The 23,780-nt window shown below is 46.4% G+C and overlaps 1 protein-coding gene across 1 annotated transcript in view; it reads right to left on the bottom strand.

Moving 5' to 3' along the window:
* The window catches only part of LDLRAD3 (low density lipoprotein receptor class A domain containing 3), a 162,159-nt gene that overhangs the window by 89,908 nt on the left and 48,471 nt on the right, over positions 1–23,780 (bottom strand). The window contains exon 3 of the mRNA XM_069469823.1: positions 17,334–17,468. Coding sequence (XP_069325924.1) covers positions 17,334–17,468 — 135 coding nt within the window. The remainder of the gene's footprint in view (positions 1–17,333; positions 17,469–23,780) is intronic.

Below are 23,780 nucleotides of genomic sequence, written 5' to 3'. Positions count from 1 at the left end.
AGACAACTTACAGAATGGGACAAAATGTTTGCAAATCATGTATTTGATAAAGGACTTGTTTGAAGACTATATAAAGAAATCCTACAACTAAACAATAAAAAGACAACTCAATTTAAAAATGGGCAAAAGATCTGAATAGACATTTCTCAAAAGAAAACATACAGTGGCCAATAAGAATTTAAAATGATGTTCAACATCATTAGTCATTAGGAAAATACAAATCAAAACCACAATGAGACACTATTTCACACCACTATATTCAAATGGCTATATTAAAAAAACAGACAATTATAAATGTTGGTAAAGATGTAGAGAAATGAGAACCTTCATGCACTGATGTGGGAATGTAAAAATGATGTAGTAACTTTAGAAAACAGTCTGGCAGTCCTCAAAGGGTTAAAACATAGAGTTACCCTATGACCCAGCAATGCCACCCCTAGATGTATATTCAAGACAAATGAACGCATACTTGCATACAAAAGCTTGAGCACAAATGTTCATAGCAGCATTATTTGTGAGCTAAAAAAGTAGAAACAATCCAAACGTCCAACTGACACGTAGAGAAATAAAATCTGATACAACCGTATAATGGAATATTATTCAGCAATAAAAAGAAATGAAGAACTGATACATACTACAACTTAGAGAACCCTGATAACGTTATGCTAAGTGAAAGAAGCCAGGCACAAAAGACCACATATTCAGGATTCTATTGCTATGACATGTCCAGAACAGGCAAATCTATAGAGACAGAAAACAGACTGGTGGCTGCCTACAGCGGAGGGAGGGCTGTGAGGGGTTCGTGAGCAATGACTGCTTGAGGGCATGGGGTTTCTTTTCGGAGTGACGAAAATATTCTAGATAGTGGTGCTGGTTGTCCAACTGTGTGACTACATGAAAAAACATTAAATTGTGCACTTTAAATAGGTGAATTGTATGGCATGTGAATTACATCTCAATAAAGCTGTTTTAAAAACCTAAAACCAAGCAATATACTTACTGATACTTCTGTGGTGATGCTCAGGACCCCAAACACTCACGCACACACACACACACTCTCTCTCTCTCTTATTTTTTCACTTCTGTTGTTTGGAGTTGTGTGTGAAGTGGCACAGTGTATAATGTACCGATACCATACACAATGCTATGCAGACTTTTCCCTCTAATTATTACACCTTAAAGTTATTTTTTTCCCCAAAAAAGATCATGATGGAAAGAGACCTGAGTTTTAGGGTCTGAAAGACTGGGTTCCCGTTCCAGGCTTTACATTTCCTAGCTGTGTGACCTAGGGCAAGTCACGTCACCTCTCTGGGCCTCCATTTTCTCTTATGAAATGAAAGAGTTGGTATAATGCCTCTCAATCAGAGCACTATTGGTACTTGGGGTGGGACAAATCTTTGCTTTCCAAGACTACCCTGAGATGAAGGACATCAAATTTCCCCGACCCCATCCACTAAAGGCCAAGCATGTCTCCACAGCCTACCTCAACATGCTGAAACTCACCAGCAACATCTGCAGATGCCCTCTCTCTGCCCTGGGTTTTTCTACCACCGCTGATGAAGAGTCACTGTCACTAGACATTCTCCAGGGCGTTTCTTCCAGCTCCAAACACTCCTTGACGCTGGCCATGCTGCCTTCTCCTTTACTACCTTCTGCCTCCACAGAACCCCAATCACATTCATTTCTACTTCCCACCAAGGATAAAAATATCTCGCATAATCATCTGAACTTTATTACCAGACTAGGAGCTGAAGGGTTGATAAAGCAGAGAATGCGCCGTCTGAGGCACATCCGCCAACACTGACACGCTGCCCCCGGCGTTGGAGCAGAGCCAGCGTGGAACCCCAGCCCGTGGACACCATGGCAGCTGTGGCCATCACACTGCCCGTCACACTGCCAGGCGGGCGGGAGCCGGGGACTCAGACGACAACCTGGTCAGCTCCAGCTGAGCTCAGGGGTGTCCTGATGCTTTGGGCTTGTCCTTGGTGAATAATCCTGAAAATTCACGGTACGGTTCAGATTCAAAATCCATTAACGAAATACAATCAATGGCAGCAACAAAGATGACAACGGCAGAACTGAGACGGGTTCAGAAGTCGGCAAGTGAGTATCGCTCCTTCTAGCTTTCACTTCATGTTTCAGTTCATATCCCGGTTTTAAATATAGTATGTATTAAATACAACGTGAAGTCATATTTTAACACCCTCTGAGTGTAGGAATTTTGCAATTCTAATGGAAAGCACGCCATAAATTAGTCTAAGGTGACTCATCCTTTCCAAATGTCTCAAAGTCTGATTATCTAGAAGGCATCAGTGATCCCAGAGACATTTCTGTCCCTTTCCTTCCAGATTCTACCTCACAACTTTTGCTCTAAAAGATTACTCCTGCAATCAGAAGGCAAGTCTTTGTTCTTCCTGGTAAATAATCAAAGTACAGTTAATTTCCTCCAAACTAATCAGGATTTACATGAGGCTTTTAAACTGGTGCCAGTCTTTAGAAATGGACAGAGCCACATAATATAAGGGGCCTCTCCTGTTCGATGAGACGTCCCCAGGGCCTAACACTCAATAATATTTGCTGAATGACTGAAGGCTAATATGGGATTCACCTCTGTCATTTATCAATAATACAGTTTCTCCAAGGATAGAACAGGGGGGTTATTATAGAGGGCACTTTAGACAACAGAAGTCCATTCTGAACATCTCCGATCCCTGCCTTCCTGGAAGAGGGTCTATTCCACCCCCACCTATATCTGAACATTCACATTCTAGAATGTTCTACCAGTATTTCCACTTTTGTTAAGCCAGGAAGCAAGATGCCAGATGGAACCAAGCCTAGACCCTGGCTCCTTGCTGGTGTCAGGAAAAAGTAAACCCTGTTGGCTGTCAGAGACACAGTGCCCTGGAGAACCCACGTGGTTCTCCACTTGGTGCCTCCAAAGATGGAAAGGCTTGGGCTCGCAGCTCTGACAGTTGTTGGTTACACAGGGGAACTGCTGGCCCACGGGGAATGGATCCCACACGTAGGAGCACCTGCTAAGCAGCCGGCAGCCTTCTCGCACAGGAGGCAGGCCCGGTCACCTTTGCGTGGAAGAGGCTCAGAGTGGTTAAGTGACTTGTCCAAAGTCACAGAGCTGTCAACTGGAAGAGCTGCCCTCTGACCCTATCCAAAGTCTGGGCTCTTAATGTGTTTTATCACGAAAATGCTAATGTAGATGCTAAGGTGATGGGGAGGCCTTGAAGAACCAGCTCGCTCTGAAAATTTATATCGAAAGCCTGATGGATTTGTTTTTTAAACTTTCCCACAACTAATGCTCTCCTCTGTATCCTCCACGCCTAGCATGGGGCTGGCACACAGATAATAAAGGTCTTCCCTCCCCAGGCTGAGGCAGCAGGAGGTCAGGGACTCAGGCTCCGCACCCTATGCAGCCTCGGTGGATGACACTTGAGGTGAGGAGGAGCTGGGGCACCCTTCTGGAGATGTGACTGTGGGGTGACGAGGAGTAGCTCTGTGTGACCAAGACATGACACAGCAGAGCCTGGGGTGGGCAGCCTTTCTGGCCCACCTGTGCAACACCGGGGAGTGGTCATCTCGGAGAGAGCTCAGGAACACAAGAGCCACACGAAAGCTCTCCTGGGAAATGAGGGGCCCAGTGTAGGGTTTGAGCTGCCCCGGAGAGAAGTAAGACTCTGGGAATGGGTGCCCATCAGCTTCCCTACCCAGGGGAGCACACAGAGGGTGCAGGGAGATGTCTTTTGATTCACTCATGTTCCAATTAACAGTAGGATCTGTTCCTACACTGCATAACAGATCATCCTCAAATTTAATGGCTTAAAACAATGACATTTTATTCTCTCTCACGTTTCTATGCTTTAGGAATTCTGGAAGGAAGCAGGCTGAAGCAGCAGGGAGCAGCCCAGGCATCTCTCTCTCGCCTCATGGCCCTCTCCAGGGTCTCTCTGAGTAGACTAGCTTGGGCTTCCTCACAATGTGGCAGCCTCAGAACACCACGTTTACATGGCAGCTGAAACTTTCAAGAGAGGGTATTCTGGACACCAAGGAAGAAGCAGCGTACCCTTTTACACAGGTGTAGAAGTCACATAGCATCACTTCTGCCATACTCTGCTGGTCAAAATAGTCACAACAGCTGGCCCAGTTTCCAGGATAGCGGACATAGGCTCTACCCCTCGAAGGCAGAAATGTCAAAGAATTTGTGGATGTGCTTTAAAACCGCCACACTGAGGCTGGGGGAAAGATAGAATTAACAGGACTGTGGATAGGGGAGAAACGATGTATTGGGAAGAGGGGGACAGCATGGAGTCACTTTCCCCCAGACACACAGCACATTTCCAGAAGGGAAGCAGGTGGGCACTGGCCCACCAAAACGAACTTGAGGGAATTCTATAAAAGGTTCTGAGCCGCACAGCAAGACTGCGCGATAATCAGCTACTGACGACAAAGCATCTGTCCTTGGAGATTTCCTTCACATGCAAATTGGCCCAAATCTGATGCCAACTGACCCCTGTGAAAAAAGCAAAACCACAGTCGGATTCCTGTCATCTGAAGAATAACTACAAAACCTTGATCACACTCCAAAATCAGGATAAAAAGCTTGGCTCTTAAAAGGTCACAATAGGCTGACAATAAATGAGCCCACAAAGGAAGAAACACACATGCGAAGCACCCCTTCAACCTGCCGTCTGGGGCGAGGGAGAGGGGCGGCCACTGCTGGACACGCCTCTCAGCACCGACAAGCGGGTCTCTCCCTGCTGGCCCTGCAGGGCGGTCCAGCTCGCACCCACGCTCTCGGGAGAGCCCGAGGCAGCAAAGCAGGCACTGAGTGTCCTCTCCCACGCTGTGTGACAGAGCAGCGACAATTCCTCTAAAACTCTGTGGTCTGGTGGTGGTCTGTGCAAAAACCTGCAGCCCACGCTACTGGCATAAACCAACCTTTGACCTATTGGCTCAGTCCAAGAGAGTCTGTCGATTGTGGCTAATCAATCCTCAGGGCCCACCGACTGAGAACCCGCTGCGTTTCCAAGGAAAAACCAGGAGGGAACAAGAAAGAGGTGCCCGGAGCGGGGTGAGAGGGGTGTGGCGAGAACTGTCCTATTTGCAACACAGAGCACAATTCCACTTCTCACGGGCATAAAACTGGCAGGCAGTCAAACTGGGGATGAAAAAAGACAGAACTGACTTGGATCACATAACCCGAGAAAGTTTTTCAAGCCAGTGGCTGGAGGAAGGAGGGTGGAGATCCATTTGGTGCTCATCTAGCCTCCCGAACTCTTCCTATTCTGGATGCATCCGGCACCAGAGGAATTCACAGGCTCATCCTGCCGGGGGACAGCAGAGCCCAGTAAGACTCACGGATAAGCAGAATCTCTCCGTGAGCGGTGATAACCAGCCGCCGCTACGAGTTCCCTAATCGGGGCTGAACATCTCATTTCCCCTGGGTTTCTTCCTCGGTCTCCACCTTCCACTGGAGCACGCAGGGAGGGGCCCCGCGAGCCAGCCTCGATGTACCCCCCCAGATTCACGTCTCCCCCCCACACACTTTGCTGCAGCCATCCAGCATCTCTGCCTTTGGATATGCTACTCCCTCTGGCTAGATGCCCAGCTCGTGCTCGTTTCCGGGTCCATTTTTATTTATCCTTGAAGACTGGGCAGAGATTTTGTTTCTCTGAAGCCTTGCCACATCGCCCTAGGAAAAACCGTCACCCCTTGCCAGCCTTGTGCTACCACCGCATGCTGTTCATTTCTCTATTACAGCATTTGTCACCCTTTCAGGTAATTGTTTGTAGGGTATAATGTTTCTCCCTTGCAAGACTGTGAGGGACTTTGATCTGATCCAGCTTTGTTTTTCTTCCAGTTCCTGGGTGGGACTGGGCAGCCACAGGCCCTCAGCAAATCATGTGTCATAGCACAAATGAATATTAGGAAGTGTCAAGAGAGACAAAGGGTAAGTTTGGGGGGCTGGGGGGCTGGGGGGCTGAGGCCCGCAAGCAGTCAGTCCTCGGACAGAGAAATGTCCCCTTAATGATCAAGTAGCACAACAAAGAAGTCCTACGGCTCCCAAAACTTGCAGAGCAAACTTGTAGAGAGACAGCAAGCCCTGTCCACACCCAATCCCCCCTGCTCTGGAACCTGGGCCATCCGCCTGGGAGGAGGCACACGCTGCCAGGCGCCCAGGCTGGACCCTGCCATTCTCCAGGGAGAGGGGAGAGACCAGGAGAGGGAAGAGAAGGGGAAACCTGCCCAAGACAGAAATGGGGGGAACTACAGAAACAGCTCTGAAGATTACCGCAGCAGCTACGAGATCAGGAAGCAATTACTGTCATGAGTGCAGAATCATTCTGACTTGCTTCTAAATGAGGGATGTTTCAGAAATCTTCAAACTCCTGCTGCAGCCGTTAAAGATGGTTAAAGATGAGGAAGCTTTTGTGATGCAAACACTCAATTACTAAGAAGAAAACCCCACCTCTACAGAGAGGCAGCAAACAGCCTCTCCCAGCTTCCTTCTGTTTCTTCCAACGGAGTCAGCATTTTTGCCTTTCTCAGCCCAGCTGGGCTCTCAAACCCTTCAATTAAAAGCAGAAAAAAGGCTTCCACGTTCCTCCTGTTAAATGGACCTCCAGCAGTTTTAGTCCAAGGAAAGCTACACGAATTCCTTATTAAGGGTGATGATTCTTTGCTACAGTGCCTCTAATGAAGCTCTTGATATATCACTTGGTGGCCACAAGTTTAGGGATTAATATTGACCACTCTACAAATTCTAGGTTGTGACATTTTTAGGTTGAATCCGCTAAACCCAAACTACTATATTTTTTTAAATCTAAAGATTTTTTTCATCCATACTTGAAAAACTAAACTAAAATGAGCACATCTCCCATCCCACGCCCTCTGCGATTTCTCCAGAAATTATCTTTGGCTGCTTAGTCACTGGGTTCTATTTGGCAACAGAAAGCAAAGGTCTCTTCCAAAAGCATAAGCTCTTTTACTCTCAATTACCCAGGCTGGGGGGGCGGGGGGCCTGGAGTAGCAAAGCAGAAAGCAAACACCGTCAGAAAATAATACAGCAGATTCTCCAGTTCCACAAAGTTAATGTCCCCAGGGCGATTTGCCACAGGCTATTTCTACCCCTTGCTGCCCTCATTCAGTTTGTGATCAAATCTTAGTGACTGCAGCCTCAAATATTTCCTGAAGCTGTCGCCTCCCCCCCCTCCCCATTTCCACTGTCACCACCTGCAGGTGTCTCCTCCATGACTTCCCGTGGCCCAAAGGAGAGAGTTCAACATCCTTAATGTGGTGTCCCAGCCACCATGCCACAGGCCACTGCGGACCACAGCAGGTTCCTTCCAGGCTGTTCTCCTGTCCACGACAAAGATTCTCTCCTTGACCCAGATGCTTTTGAGCTCTCTTCTCAACTAGGCCCCGGTGTTTGGGCTTCTGTGTCCTCTTTGCATTGTCCCATTCTAGCAAGAACCCTGCTGAGTCAGTCTAGCAAAACTCCTCCATATCTGATTGTGTTCCTGATCCTCCAGCAACCCCAGGTGATGTCTGATCTCCCTGGCTGGTTTTCAGCGAGATCCCATGAGGTCAGTTTGGCCAGAATCTCCCCTTACCCCAATGTTTCCTCTTAGCAATTTTCCATCCACTGAGCCCACCCTGTTTCTTGGCTATAAATTCCCACTCGTCCTGTTATATTCAAAATTTAGACCAGTTCTATACTGAGGTCTCTTTCTCCCTACTGCATTAGTTCTTCTGAATAAAATCTGGTGTTTTTGTTTGTTTGTTTTGAGACAGAATCTTGCTATGTTGCCCAGGCAGGAGTGCAGTGGCGTCATCATAGCTCACTGCAACCTCAAACTCCTGGGCTCAACCAATCCTCCTGCCTCAGCCTCCCAAGTAGCAGGGACTGCAGGTGTGTACCACCACACCTGGCTAATTTTTCTACTTTTAGTAGAGACAGGGGTCTCACTCTTACTCAGGCTGGTCTCAAACTCCTGACATCAAGCAATCCTCCCACTTCAGCCTCCCAAAGTGCTAGAATTATAGGCTTGAGCCACCGTGCCTGGCAAAAACTGTCTTTAGTACCTTACCATAGAACTCTGGTTTTCCTATAACATCCACTACAGGGCAGCCACATGGATCTTTCAGTTCCTTAAATGCACCACACTGTTTCTCACCTCAGGATCTGCTTATCCGCCACTCCCTCTACCTGGAAGGATCTGGAGCCCCAATCCTCCTTCTTGTCCAGTTAACTCCTCCCCTTCCTTCTGGTTTTAACTTCAGCATCACTTCTGAAGAAAGCCCTAGCACCCTACAGACTACCCCACCACTCACTTCCAGAGCATCCTGCATTTGCCTTTGCAACAAATTCCTCACACTAGTGGCTGACCTAACACCTATTTTTCCTAGAGAATGTAAGTTCCATCAGAACAGAGACCACACTGATCTTGTTCACTATTACCATTCTTCAATTCTAAGATGCACGTTTTTTTCATATTTTAACATTTTGAAATTGGGATGTGTCTTAAAATCAATACTGTGCTATAACTTAATGGGCAGTATTGTTTCCTTCTCAGCAGAACATAAAATAATATTATGTTGGCCGAGCACGGTGGCTCACGCCTGTAATCCTAGCACTCTGGGAGGCCGAGGCAGGTGGATCGCTCGAGGTCAGGAGTTCGAGACCAGCCTGAGCAAGAGTGAGACCCCGTCTCTACTAAAAATAGAAAGAAATTATCTGGTCAACTAAAAATATATATATACAAAAAAAAATTAGCTGGGCATGGTGGCGCATGCCTATAGTCCCAGCCACTCGGGAGGCTGAGGCAGTAGGATCGCTTAAGCCCAAGAGTTTGAGGTTGCTGTGAGCTAGGCTGACGCCACGGCACTCACTCTAGCCCGGGCAACAGAGCGAGACTCTGTCTCAAAAAAAAAAAAAAAATGTTATGTTAATAACGTTAATAATGCTTACACTGAATAGCAATCTTAAGATTTAACAAAATCAGGTATGCCCCTGTGTCTCCTGGCATAGTGCCGAGCACATAGCAGCAGTTAATAAATACAAACACAGTCATGTGTTGCTTAACAACAGAGACACACACTCTAAGAAATGCATTGTTAGGCAATTTCATCATTGTGTGAACATCACAAAGTTCACTTGCAGAAACCTAGATGGTACGGCTTGCTACACACTTAGGCTATGTGGTATAGACTATTCTCCTAGGCTGCAAACCTGTCCAGCATGTTACTGTACTGAATACTGTAGGCAATCGCAACGCAATGGTAAGTATCTGTGTAGCTAAACATATCTAAACATAGAAAAGATACAGTAAAAATATGGGATTATAATCTTATGGGACCACCATCATATATGTGGTCTATGGTTAACTGAAACTCCATTATGTGGTGTATGACTATACCTGTTAAATACATATGGATACTTCCTGGGGATCCAGTATTAGTCAGTTTTTGCTCTGTAACAAACACACCTTAAAATCTCAGTGGTTCACAACTGTACAGATTTGCTGTCTTCTCTTTGGTCTGCAGGTTAGCTATAGCTCTGCTGGCCTCGGCTGGGACTGACTCTGGGCTGTGGGGTGGATCCGGGTCTTTCCCATGTGCCACCACATTCTCCTTGGACCAGCAGGTCCCAGGGGATGTTTTCCTCCTGGCAGATCACTGACACCCAAGAGTCCAAGCCTCTGACCTCGCCATGACTGCCAACATGCCACTGGTCAAAGCAAGCCCAGCCTCCATGTGGCAGGGACACCTCCTCTGGCCACGCTGCCAGGTCACAGGCAGAGGGAGGAGTGAAGAACTGAGAATAAGGATCCAATCTACAACAGACCCCACATGGTGGTGGGGGAGCGGGGTGGGCATGTGAAGAGACACCACACTCTAAATTTCAGCAGTAGTTAGAGGACAGTTCCATCAATGAACCATATACGGTATGTCCCTAGTCACAATGGGTGAAGGGTACAGATGCCACAGAGCTAGCAGTGTTGGCCTGAATCTGTGAACCCTCTGCCCAGCAGCCATAAGGACCCTCCCCGTTGGGTCCCCCAGCTATCAGGTATTTATTGAGGGGGTAGGGCACTGTTCCTAATTTTTTCTTCCCATAGCTATACATCCGTTCACTATAAGCCCAGCCTCCAGCGATAAATCAGAGTTGGCCACTGGCTAACTCCGGGATTAGGACTAGAGGGCAAAGTGCACCTGTTCAAGGTGCTGATGGACTTGGCCATGGCTTTCAGGGAACGTGGAGGGTTCTGACTCTACTGACTCCAGTTCCAGGGCTGTTGTGGAGACACAGCTGATGAGTCCTATGCACCAAGTACAGAAACAAACTTGACATACAGGCGGGGAGATGTCCCACACAGCAGCCCGGCCCACAGCTTTCCCCACAAGAGGGTTTTTTTCTCAACCTTTCCAGTTCTCGCAAGGCGTCCAGCCCTTCCACGAATCCCTTGGACCCTCGCCACACTTTGTTCTTGCACTCTGACCTCTCTCTGGACATTTTATGTCCTCGTGTGTACATTTCTGCTCTGGCAGTTAGCACATGCATGTGCCTGGCTTGAGTGTGACTTCTTGGGGACTGTCTTGGAGCTGGGACTACTGTAATAAGGTACCGCACACTGGGTGGCTTAAGCCGTAGAAATGTATGTTTCACAGTTCTGGAAGCCAGAAGTCCAAAGTAACGGCAGGTTAGCTCCTTCTGAGGGCTGCGAGGGAGAATCTGTTCCCCGCCTCTCTCCTGGCTCCTGCCGCTCTGCTGGCGACCTTTGCCAATCCCCGCCTTGCAGATGCGTCAGCCCTGCGTGTTCCCCTGGTGTTCTCCCTCTGTGTACTTCTGCGTCCAAATTTCCCTTTTTATAAGACACCAATCATATCAGATTAGAGGCCCAAGCTACTCTAGTATGGCTTCACCTTAACGAGTTACACCTGCAAGGACCCTATTTCCAAGTGAGGTCATATTCTGAGGAACTGGGGTTTTGGACGTCAACATATCAGTTTTGGTGGGGGAGGAACACAATTCAAATTCAACAAGGGGCCAAGACCACTTCTGTAGCCCTGCACACAGCACAGGGCCTGGCCCGTGACAGGTACCCCATTCTCTACCTATTACCTACCCACGGACAGAAATGCCCAACTCTAATGCACACACTCTCACGAGTACGTTCTCTCTCTCTCTCTCTCTCACACACACACACACACACACACACACACAATCTGCAGAAGAAACAGGACAAAGCTGTCACTGTTAGCTTCTAGTGAGGTGCCAAACCTCACAGCCAGCTTTTCAAATTCTCCTCGGGCCTTATCACCAGGATACAGCAAGCAAGATAAAGAAACTGCAACCCAATTGCCAAAACACTTAATTAACTCTCCTGGCATCGGTGGCTTCTTGAGAAGAGCTTAACTTCTCAGCTTTCCTCACGGGGTGGGAAAGTGGACAGGCACATTATTCATTTTCACTGAAAGGAAAACTCTGAGTACAAAGAGAGGGAAAACACGCCGGTCTTTATACTCGACCTGCCGCATGAGCTCGCAGGACCAAGAGTTGCACTGACCGCCTGGAACTCCCGGACCCAGCTTAGTGCTACAGATGGGCAGTGCCGTGGGATGTGAGGAATTTGAGTCTGTACGTCTGTCCAGCGACCTCAGTTCCCATCCTGGACCCTACCACCTCCTCGCTCTGTGGACCTGGCCAAGGTATAACCTCTGTGTTCCTCAGTTTCTTCATCTAGAAAATGGGGGTGATAAGAAAACCTACTCTCAGAAGCAATTTGTAAGAACTAAATAGGAATCCAACCGGGGCTAGCTTTGAGGAAAAAAAAAAAAAAGAACCCAATAGGAAAATGTAAGAATGCTTATAATGGTGCCCGACATGTAGTTAGTGCTCCAGATGTTTGCCATTCTTACAAACGCCTGCGTGATCTTCCCAAGGTTTGACCAGTCACCACAACCTGAGTTAAAAGCTCTCGGTGACTAGAGCATTAAGAACTGGAGCCCACTTGAGAGGCACTCAGTGTGTCAGTTATCTAACGCTGCAGGACACATTCCCCCAAACCTAGAGGCTTACAATATCAATCCCTTATTGTTTCACAGTTTCTCTGTGGATCAGGAATCCAGGAGTGGCTTAGCCCTGGCTCAGGGTCTCTTACAAGGCTACAGGCGAGGTGTTGGCTGGGGCTGCAGATATCTCACATGTGATCAAGGGAGGATGTACTTCCAGTCTCACTCACGTTGTATTGATGAGACTCTGCTCCCCACTGGCTTTTGGTTGGAGCCTCCTTCAGTTCCTGGCCACACGGGCCTCTGCACAGGACAGCTCACAACATGGCAGCGTCCGTCCGGGAGACCCAGCCAGAGAGGGTAAGCAAACGGGATCTAAAGTCCTTGTCAACCTAACCTTGGAACTGACATCCACCACTTTTGATATATTTTCTTGTTAAAAGCGAAAATCACTGTTTGTATAACTACACTCACCGTAGCATTATTCACAATAGCCAAGAGGTGGCCACAACACAAGTGTCCACTGAGGGGTGGATGAATAGATAAGCAAAATGTGGTCTATCCATACAATGAATATTGTTCAGCTCTTAAAAAAGGAAATTCTGACACATGCTACGACGTGAATGAACCTTGAGGACATTAATAAGTGAAATAAGCCAGTCACAAAAAGACAAACACTGTGTGGCTCCACTCACGTGAGGTACCCAGAGTTACCGAATTACTGGAGTCAGAAGTAGAATGGTGATTGCCAGGAACTGGGGGTGGAGAGAGAACAGGGAGTTATTACAGTTTCAGACTTGCAAAATGAAAAGGGTTTGGAGATGGGTTGTACAACAATGTGAACATACTTAACACTACTGAACCGTTCACTTAAAAGCAGTGAAGGTAATAAATTTAATGTTATGTGCATTTCGTTACACACACAAAAAGTAAGTCACAAGGTCTAGATGACATTCAAAGAGATGGGTTTATACTGTTACTGAAAACTCAGCACTTGTCCATGAAGCCACATCAGAAGAACGAGGACAAGTGGTTTGAGGAGGAAGGAAAGAGACATTTTATCACTTTACTGGCAAAGGAGGAAAAACGGAAGACCTTCTCGTCTCAAAATCCAAATTTCCTGAACATTGCAGAAACACAGAGCTTTTAAAGGATGGGTTCTCAGCTTCAGGCAATTACTGTTCAACTACAGTTGATGATTCCGATCATCCATCTCTGCTGAAGACAATCTTGTGACCTCCACCCAGGACATCCTTTTACCAGGTCCTGTTGCACAAATAAACCAAAGACTGACCCTGCCCCTCCCAACCACTGGCCTGAGGCAGGGATGCAGGCTTTAGTTCTCGGAAAGGAGTGGAGGATGTTTTAAAGAGACAGAAAATATTTTTGCCGCTTTTTTCCAGGCCACTCCCCCTGTTACAATACCAGGGCACGAATTCCAGCAGGTAGGGATCACTGGACACGCTGTCTCATTCAGTCAACCTTCCTAAGGCCACCTGAGTGCTGGTCACCCCCAACACGTGCATGACAGCACCTGCTAACTCTCGGATGTGCCCCTCCCAGGGAGAGTTCCTAAGCAACAGCAAAGCCACAGAAAGGCTGGTCCGGAGCTATTACTTTTGGAATTATCTTGTAAACAGGCTATGTTTCCAATCAATGAAGCCCCAATTAAAATTTGATTCTACCACTGTGTTCTCTGGTCTCTCATACATCCCATATGGAATACAAAGGGACTTTATTGACTGCACTGTCACGGCCCCATTCTTGCCATGACAGGTGTTACCAGCTGCTTGATGGGACTTGTTTTCTGGGATCACGTGCAAATACAGCTTATTCTTTAAGGGGCTGTCATTTGGGTGGGGAAGGCACAAAGATGAGATTCTAATTCCTTACAGAGTGTGCTGTTGGTTGTCAAGGCCCAGGATAAAGAGCGGAACTAAATCCCGGACAAGGGAGAAAGGGAGGAGAGGCTCATACAAAGCCGGTTCCTGTAAAGTGGAGAAGCCATTTTTTCATACCCTATTCAAATGAGGGGTATTTCAGAGCACCATATTTCCAGTCTTGTGGCCAGTTTTCTCCACTCCATCAAGAAAATTACTATGAAATATAATTTTGTTTTCCTACCTCAACTGAGAACAAAGATGCCCTTTTCAAGGGCTAGAAGCCCAGCAGAAGCCGACAGGACATATTTTGACGACACGAGCGCATGTTCAGAAGTGCTTAGCAGAGTACTCGGTGTATTACAAGGCCCGATAAACATTTGCGACTGTTAAGATGACAGTGGGTCAAATCCTACGTGGCATAAAGCTATGTTTTGTCTAGTCAAGATGCCTCTGAGATTCCTCAGGAAGACACCTGCCTGGATCTCCTCTCCCCAAAGCCCCGCGCAGGTCAGTTTTCCCACAGCACTGGTGCACTGACGACCTTTGTTCAAGCACCGAGATTAGCAGGTAGTCAGTCTGCATGTAGATATCGTACGACAGGAGAAAAGCACACCCTTGGACAGCGGAACCACACTCAGAGCACGGAGGTGCACACAGCTCGTGAGGGATGCAGAACTGGAGACTGGCCCAGGGCACAGTACCTCTGTGTCTCCCATCTCACGCTCGCTGCAGGGCAGACTCCCACTGAGGGAATGACAGAACCTTCTACGCTATCTAAACAATAATAATAATACTTATTATTCTTTTCTTTTAATAGGTTGTGAATATTTGAACTCAAATAGCTTAAAAACCTAGATGATGCAATACCACGTAGGGTGCAAATTAAACATAGCATAATGATAACATAACACCCTACAAAGAAATCTGTTCTAGCCTTCAGCACTTACCGAGCCCACTATGTGCAGAACCCTGTGCTAGTAGGTAGGTTCTGTGGGATTCGAGAAGCAAAATGGGTACGTTTCCTGTTCCTAGGTAGCTAACAGCCATGCATTCGACAATCGGGTGCCCTTGTTGGGTGGCTGTTATACCCACAGCAACTGACAGGTGTTACCAGCTGTCTGACAGGACTTGTTTTCTGGGATCACACGCATATAGCTTATTTTCTTATTTCTTATCTTGAGGGCACAAAAATGAGATTCTAAGGAAGGTATCTGTCAAGAGTCGGGCTTCCTACGTATGTGTCCACCACTGACTTTTTCCACAAACCTCTATTTATGAGAGTGGAATATGGAGAGAAGGAAAGGAGCGGAAATTACAAATACTAACTTCAAACAGCCTACAGAGGGGCCAGCTGTTCTTCTTAAAGGCAAACGAAAATCTACTTAAGCAAAATACTGGGATAGGCTCGGGAAAGGCGGAGCGAGGGTGTGGCCCAAATCATCAGCATCCCTAACCTCCAAGTCCTGGACTTGGGAGTCCTTTTGCTAAACATCTCGGGGCACCATGAGTGAGTCTAGAGTCATAAACACATAAGAAACTATATAAGAAACAATATTTAGAGAAAATTTCCCTCCATGCCTCCTATCTACGCTAACATTTATTGACTCTGCGATTGTTGCTCCCATTTGGTATATTTCATTGGCTCTACACTGGTATGTTTGATTTATAAAAACTCGACTTTGTGTAAAGGCTAGCAATACCTTTCCTTCAGTCAGAAGTTTAGAAATTCCCAGGCAAATTACAAGATTAAAAAACTCTCAAAGGTTAGTATAGAACAGTGGATCTCAGACTTTAATGTGTATTTGAATCAACTGGGGGCTTGTGATACAGAACACAGATGGCTGGGCCCACCCTCGCTGGTTGATTCGGCGTGTCTGGAGTGGGGCCTGAGCACCTGCATTTCCAGAGAGTTTCCATGTGATGCTGAGGATTATGCTTTGAGAACCACTAGTGAAGAGAAGACCCAAGAAGGGGATTTTCCAGGCGAAGACAAGCAGAGGCTAATTCCATCCAAGACAAAGGAGGGAGTGCTCTGCACCAACTCTTGGCAAAGTCTATCCTGATACACATTTTATCTTTTCTTTTCTGTAGACCTCAGGCATACAGATTTAGATTGACCATAATCCTTGGTTTGTGGCCCACTCTCACCTGGGGTGTACGTACGACACATTTATTCATTCATTCCTTTTTAATAACATCATAAACACCCACCAAAGTAAAAGCGAGGACCTTGAAAATAACCTATATCTAACTACATGAGACTTCTCCAACTATCCTACCTCCCAACATATGAGTTAACTAGGTAACCATCATCCTCTTGCTTTTCTTTTTATAGTTTTATTAAATCTATAAACTGTGGAATACATCTACACATTCCATATAGTGGAATATTGAATAACAGTTAAAGCAAATGAATTCTACCAACAAACAATAATATGGGTGAGTCACAGCAATATAATTATTGAGTGAAAAAAATAAAGATTTCATACAGATGATACCCATTTATAACATTAGAAACATATACTTTTTAGGATGCCTTAAAATAGACACGTACTTTTAAATCTTCATATTTCTTTCTAATCATTGAAGAAATGCATGCTTACTGAAAGAGTCAATAAGCAAAGAAATGTCAGCTTTTTGTTCAGCTTTAACAGGCAAGGACAAGACCTTACCCTACTGTGTCCTTCCCAGGTTCCCTAACAAAGCTCATCTTTCCACTCTGTTTCCACTAAATAGCTCTGAAATCAAGAGCCCTGACACAAGCAGGCAATTCACAGAAGAGAAAACAAAGTAGTAAACAAACACGAGGGGAAAATGTTAACTCTGTTCATAATCAGAGAAATGCAAATTAAACCATTTTGGGAGGCTGTCATTCTATGACTACTAAATTAGCAAAAAATGGAAAAAATAGAAGAGCAGTAAATGTCTGTGATATTACAGTAAAACTGACAGGCATAGATAATGCTAGAAGCAATGTAAACTAAAACAAAAATGCAAACAGCTGCATGGCGAGGGGTAGCCGCAGCCTGTGCTGGTGCCCCACTCTGCGGAATGAATCCTAAAGAAGTAATTCAATGGAAAGAAACGTCCTGGGGGTTGTTCCAACCATGCAACGACTTAGAAAACCACAGTAGAGCAACAAGACAGTATGTAATGCAGCTGGGGCACATTGCAGTTTTGAAGCGAAAATGTATAGATATTTAATACTTGAACAACACAAAATCCAAAATGGTAGGCGCGTTATACTTAAAACCGTGTAAACACATGTACCTACCCATACGAGGGCTGCAAGGCCAAGTGCAAAAAACTAACATAGCTGTTGTGTTTGGAGGTGGGTATGAGTATTGCTTTCTTCCTTTCAGTGTTTTCTGTGACTGTGGTGGTGTGTTGCGATTATCTTTTTACAGCATGAGAAGCTCCTACCTTGAGAACTTTCACAGCTTTCCTCGTCACTGTTATCTTGACAGTTATTTTGCCCATCGCAGATGAAGCTCTTGTCGATGCAGAGGCCATTCTTGCAGTGGTAGCGGGCGGTGGAGCAAAGCAGAGGGTTTGCTGCTGTGAAGGGAAAACAGAGCAGATCACCAGCGAGGCCAGCGGGTCCCCTCAAACCTCCTCCAGCCAAGGGTGTGTCCTGCTCAGGAGGCAGGGAGCTCATCTTCTAGGATGGCAGACGCAAAGCCCATACTGGGAGACTGCCCAGCCAAACCTGGACAGGATGAGACCCACTCTGCCTCATTCTAAAGGCTCCTTCTCTGAAGTCACCATGCTGGGACCCTGTAACCACACGAACACGGCCAGAGGTCAATGCCTCACCCTGAACGGTCAACCCCTAGGCCGCCAGCATGATTCTGATGGGTCTAGGGCAAAACCTGAATCTCACGGGCGTCTCCTAGAGGAGGAAAGAGCGAATGGTTGGTAGCCTAGGAGACACATGGAGAAAAGCAAAGCCAGAGGAGTAGCTGAGTTGGGAACCTGTGACCCTCTGCCCCTGAGGAAGTAATGACATGACTGATCCAAGAGCTATAAAGCAGACTTCCAGTTCCCTAACTACAGACCAGCCTTTTAATTCCTCACTTATTCTGTATGACTCACTAAGGTGAACTCAGAAGTCTCGATTTCTTCTTTGCAACCAAAAAAGGTCATTAACCCAGTTGATCAGTGACCATTTCCTGGGTAGCTCCTCTAGGAGGCTGCCTGTTCTAGGCACTTTTAGGGACCTCAAAAGAGATGACAGATCTGGGCTCTCCCCTCCGAGGAAAAGGGTGGCAACTGGCCAGAGCAAGGCCAACCCAAAACCACTTAACACACAAGCAAAACTCCACAGAAAATCCGTATTTCTACAGTACAATTTCCCTTGCAGTACAATTCAAATAAGGCTCATTTCAGGGCTCTGTTTTCAATAAATGAATCAGCCAAGTAGAAAATACGCCAATCCCAGCTCTGCTACTTATTAACTGAGTAATCTTGGGCAAATTACTTCACCTCTGTAGTCTTGCTTGCTTTATCTGTGCACAGGACCGACTACATAATTGGCGAGGTCCAGCGCAAACTGAAAATATGGGCTCCACTGTTAAAAAAAACCATTTAAAAATTCAAGACGGGAAGAGCAGAGTATAAAATCAAGCATGGCGCCCTCCTAAGCTAAGCACTGGCCCTGTCTGACCGCACCAGCTGCCGGCCCAGGAAGCTGATCCTGCTACTTACAGCATTAATTGGAGCATCAAATGAGATACGTGAGATGTTCAGTGCTAAGTCTGGCATGCAGCATAGACTCGGGGAATGTTACACTTGTTCCCCTAGTTATGTGTCTTGGTCCCGCAGACTGTGGCCCTCCTGCAAGGAGCAATGATGGTGGGGATGAAGAGGAGTCATTCTGCTTCTCAGGCAATGACCCGAGCATGCACTTGTACTGCATGCGGTGGGAACAGCACCAGGGCAGACGCCAGGCCCCACACAGAAGATTGCTATGCTGCTGTGGGACCAGGGGCACGCCACCTCCGGTGTCTCTCTGCAGCCCTCAACTGCGAGATGGCAGTCGCAATCTATCTTCTCTGCACGCTTCGCTGAGCTGCTGTTAATACACAGAGATCACGGCTGCAAGGACTTGGTAAACTTCACAGGGCTACAGAAACTATGGGGACTGCAGATTCTTTTTTTTTTTTTTTTTTAATTATTTCACTCAGAAAGGTTGACGTGAAAGGTCAGAGAAGGTAGAAGGATGGGGGAAGCCAGTATTCTCAGTTTTGAGGATGACAGACCAGTGGGAAGTCAAACAAAAGTAGTCTGGCCTGAAAATGGAAGTTTGAATTATTGAAATTGCTGTGGGCCAGAGAATGGCTCAACTTGATCAAGCTGAAACCGAGGTCTGCCTTCAGCCAAACCCAAAACAGGGAAACCCCAAACCACAAATCACGTTTGGTTTTTGTCCAAGGCAGCCTTCCAAACCCTTGTGCCCATCACACCCCACCATGGTGGCCTTCAAATTCCCTGGGACTTTGTTGGTCACGTCTACACAGCCCAAGTGTCAGTAACAATCAGCTCACTCCAATGGACAGCCTCGGAAAGGCATTCTAATTGCTCCAAGATGGGCCAGTCATAAGCTTATATAAATGTGCTGGTGGGGAAAACTGCGCTGAATCATCCTTGCTGTCGTCTACCTACTTTTTCTTCAGTTTGGACCATTTCAACCTCATAAACTTTCGCTAGGAAAAAAGTCATATATGTGTATATGTGTGTGTGTGTGTCTGTGTGCGCGCGCATGTATTTTAAAAACCAAGTCACATACTGGTTTTAATGCATCTAATCAAAAGGACTAGTAGCCAGAATATGTAAAGAACTCTCACAGATCAAAAAGAAAGAGACAACTCAATATAAAAATGGACAAAGGATGTAATTAGGCAATTTATGTAAGGGGAATGGCAAATGGTTAAAAACTTGAAAAAATGAGTCCTGTCACTGGAAATGAAGTGCCACTTTACATGTATCAGACTTGCCAAACTTAAAGTCTTGAAATACCAGATTATTGGCCAGTATGTGGAGGGAGAGAAAATTGGTAGATCCACCTTGGGGGTCAATTTAGCAGTATCCAGTCAAGTCTAGGGTGCACATAGCTTACAGCCCAGTAATTCCACATCCAGCTATATATTCTAGGAGACTCTTGAACAAACAAAAAACGATTACTGAAGCCACTGTTTGTAAAATAAAATACTCTGCAGCCAGGATTGGCTAGCTTTTTCTGTAAAGGGCCAGACAATAAATATTTTAGGGTTTGGTAGCCATTTGGTCTTTGTCTCAGTAGTAAAGACTCAGCTCAGCCACTATAGCTCAAAGCAGTCATAGGCAATTTTAAATGCAGGGCATGTTGTATTCCAATAAAACTTTATGTGCAAAAGCTGGTGATAGGACAAATTTGGCCCACGGGCCATCGTGTGTCACTCACTGCTGTTCAGTAGTGAAAAATGAATGAACTGGTGTCAAGATGAATAAATCTCACAAATATAATAGTGAGCGAGAAAAGCAAGTACTATTTACGTGAAGTTATTTACGTAAAAGAATGCTACTTATCACTGAGGGCTACAAAAATATATGCTGAAAGAATAAAAACTTGCATGAGAATAAACAGGATAGTGACTGCCTCTGGAGTAGAGAGAAGGGTAGGCTCCAAGAGGGGTATATGCAAGACTTCTAATTATAGTTGGTGACATTTTATGACTTTAAAAATCTGAAGCAAATAAGGCAACATGGTAATATGTTTTTTGAAACAGGGTGTTGGGGAATACAGGTGTTCACTTATTTTACTTTTACTTTTCAGTATGTTTGAAAGACTTCACTAAAACATTTTCAAGAAGCTAGTCTTGCAGACATGTTTCAGCGAGCACTCACTTTCCTTGTGTTTTACTCTCCCATCACAAAACTCTCCCTGGTCCACAAACACCTGTTGTAGTATCTTTCACAGTTAGGTGCTCAGAAGGCACAGATGCACACTTGCAAACATCACACTGAAGACTCCTCCTTATCAGTGACTCCTCCAAAAACACAGTGTAACCTCCCCCACCCTGTGTGGGGCAGAGAAACAGAGGGAGGAGATGGTAAAGGGACATAGCCAAACCCAGCAGCGAGCCAGGAAGAGAGGCCTCCCACCCATCAACACACACAGTGCAATGTTCAGGCCTTGAAAGTGCCTGGAGCTTCCTCAAGGAAGGTGCCTCCAAGCCATCAACTCCCTCAAGGTCTATCAATTCTCCATTGTATTCCAGTTCCCCAGGACAAAGCAAATTCCAAGGGAGAGGGGATGCTGCTTGCCACCCTGCCGCCAAACTGGCAGCCAGAAATAAAAGTTGGAAACTCTACCAGGGGACAGAGAAGCTCTAAAAAGCAACCTCAAGAATTGCAAAAGCATAGCAGCCTAGGATAGTTTAAAAAGAGACTAAAAAGTTTTAAAAAGGAGCCAAGTCAACCCCGTGTTATAGCCCAGTCTAAAAATTAATGTTCCTAAGAATGACCCTGTGCTATCACCAAAAAAGATAAACACGAACAAAGCCTAGATACAGCACATCTTAGGGGTTTCTGTCAATGACGGTGTTCAAAGGCAAAACTGCTCCGTTATTAGCAGACTCGTTTAACCAGAGTGCCATAGCTCTCCAAAGACCCCAGACAGCTCAAGTTTCACTGCATTTCTTCCAGGGCCTCTGCAGCTATTTACTTGCCTCAGCCAGATTTCAGAGTGACTGTCCGTGGACTACAGTGGACACGGCTTAGGGGTTTCTGTGGTCCCATGGAGCCTGCGAACAGTACATGCGCAATGAACAGCTCATAAACTGACCGGGAAACACTCTGTACTTCAGGATGTTATGTTTCGGTGTCTTTGAACAAAATTTAATGTGCTCCAAATGGTTATGTTTTATTTGTCCTTGCTAAGGCTTAGCAGTCACTGAAAAACGTATTATGTTTCTCACTAGGGAGAGGAACGTTGTATTTTACAGTATTTATTTCACTAGGGGTGGGGAAAATTGTCTGCAGAGTCAACTTCAAAAACTGAATTGTAGGCTCCAAAGCACCGTGGTTGTTACCACCACAAGAAAGACAGCGTTCTAAAGCGCCGTGTCCCAACCCACAGTACTCAGGGAGGACTTGTCTCTCCCGCCGCAGAGAGGGAAGCAGGAGCTGAGGGCGCTGCTCAGTGGTCAATCAAACTGGCCGCGTTTGCTTCAACTGCATCTGGAGGAGAGGACCAGGGGACCGCTGTGGTCGCCCAAAAGCAACTGATGGGCTTCAAGACAGGAAATGAAGCAATCTGTCTCCAGCAGGACTTAGGAAATGTCCTCTGTAATTCATTTAAAGTCTGTGAAGTTGGCCCCTCTCCCACCTCAAAGGGTCCTGACAAAATACATAAATGAGAAAGCCCTCGTCGCCAGCCCCCACGATCCCCATCTGCTCCTCCATCCTGCGGTGGTCGCCACCTCACCTCATGGCCCCTGTGGGGGTCTTGTCTTCCCAGCCCCAGTGTCCCTGGACACCAGGCAACTGGGGGTGATGGAGCTGCACCGAGACTTCCTCTTCTCCAGGATGGAGGGGGCCTGACCCCAAGAAACCTGAGAACACTAAGCGCGTTCTCCCTGCAAATAATCTATCCCAGCAATAAGCCCTGCTCGCTTTGTGGCTTGGAAAATGCTCGTTCTCAGCCTTAGCTTGTCTGTGGCCAGCCACGATTTCTTACATTCCTTCTATAGTCCGCTCAATAGGGCCCCTGGGCCTCGCCAGCACCAAGGCTACCCACCAGGTCCTGGCCTCAGCAGCCCTTCGTTCCACCACCACCAAATAGAACATGGCTCACGCGCAGCCACGTTCTGAAGCTGGAACCTCTTTCGTGGCTGCAGTAGAGGAAAGAGCTGCCTCTCTGGGTAAGCAAGCAAGAGGCAAAGCTCCCTCAATCCTGCTTGCCTTTTCCCCAGCCTCTAAAGACTCCAAGGATTTTAATTTTCAAAACTCCACTGGAGTCTGCATAGGGCCATTGGCAGAACTAAGATTCATTGTTAATGGCAGTCTGTTTCCTCCTCCTTTGTAAAGGCTTCCTGGACATGGCTACCTCCTGTCCAACACCCAAGCCTCCCTTTTCCAGGGAACAAAGTCCAATATCACTGCTTCAACCCCACCTCTCTGTGGATGGCTCCCCGAACCTGCCCCCAGCAAGAAATATGTTTCTCCTGATGCCTCATGGATCCCTGTGCTCGAACATTCCCCTCACGTCAAACTCTGCACATCTGAAACTGACGTCCTGCCCTCTGCTCCCGAACCTCTCCCTCCTCCTGTGGTCCCACTTCTATTGGAAGTCCCACCGTGTCCCAGCCCCCAAGGCTCCAGCCATGAGTGACCATCTTTCTCTCTCCAACCTGCAAAAGCTCAGCATCCACTGCTCTTCAGAGTATAAAATACAACCTTTTATGATCTAAACTTTTCATGATCTGCCCCAGACTAAAATTCTAAGCACACATTTTGCTGTCGTGGTTAGGAGTGAGGGTGTGAAATTCCACCTGGGCTCAAATCTCAGCTCTACCATTCACTAGCTATAGGATGGTGGGAAAATTATTTAATTTCTCTCATCCTTATCTGTAAAGTGGGGATAAAAATAGTTCCTATGTCATAAGATTTTGTGAAAATTAGATAACAGAAGGCATGCAAAGCCCAGAAAATAGCATGTGGCCTATAGTAGGAGCTCAGTAAATGCTTATAATGATTATTATTGGGAATACATATATTAATACAATGGTTAAAAGTTCAGATTCTGGCTTTATACTGCCTGGGTTGATATTCCAACTTTGCCACTTTAAGTACATGACTACAGGCAAGTTATTTAACCTATGTCTGTGT

The sequence above is a fragment of the Eulemur rufifrons genome, chromosome 6 (assembly GCF_041146395.1).
Source record: "Eulemur rufifrons isolate Redbay chromosome 6, OSU_ERuf_1, whole genome shotgun sequence".
In the NCBI taxonomy this organism is placed as follows: domain Eukaryota; kingdom Metazoa; phylum Chordata; class Mammalia; order Primates; family Lemuridae; genus Eulemur; species Eulemur rufifrons.
This window is presented reverse-complemented; position numbering and strand designations above follow the sequence as displayed.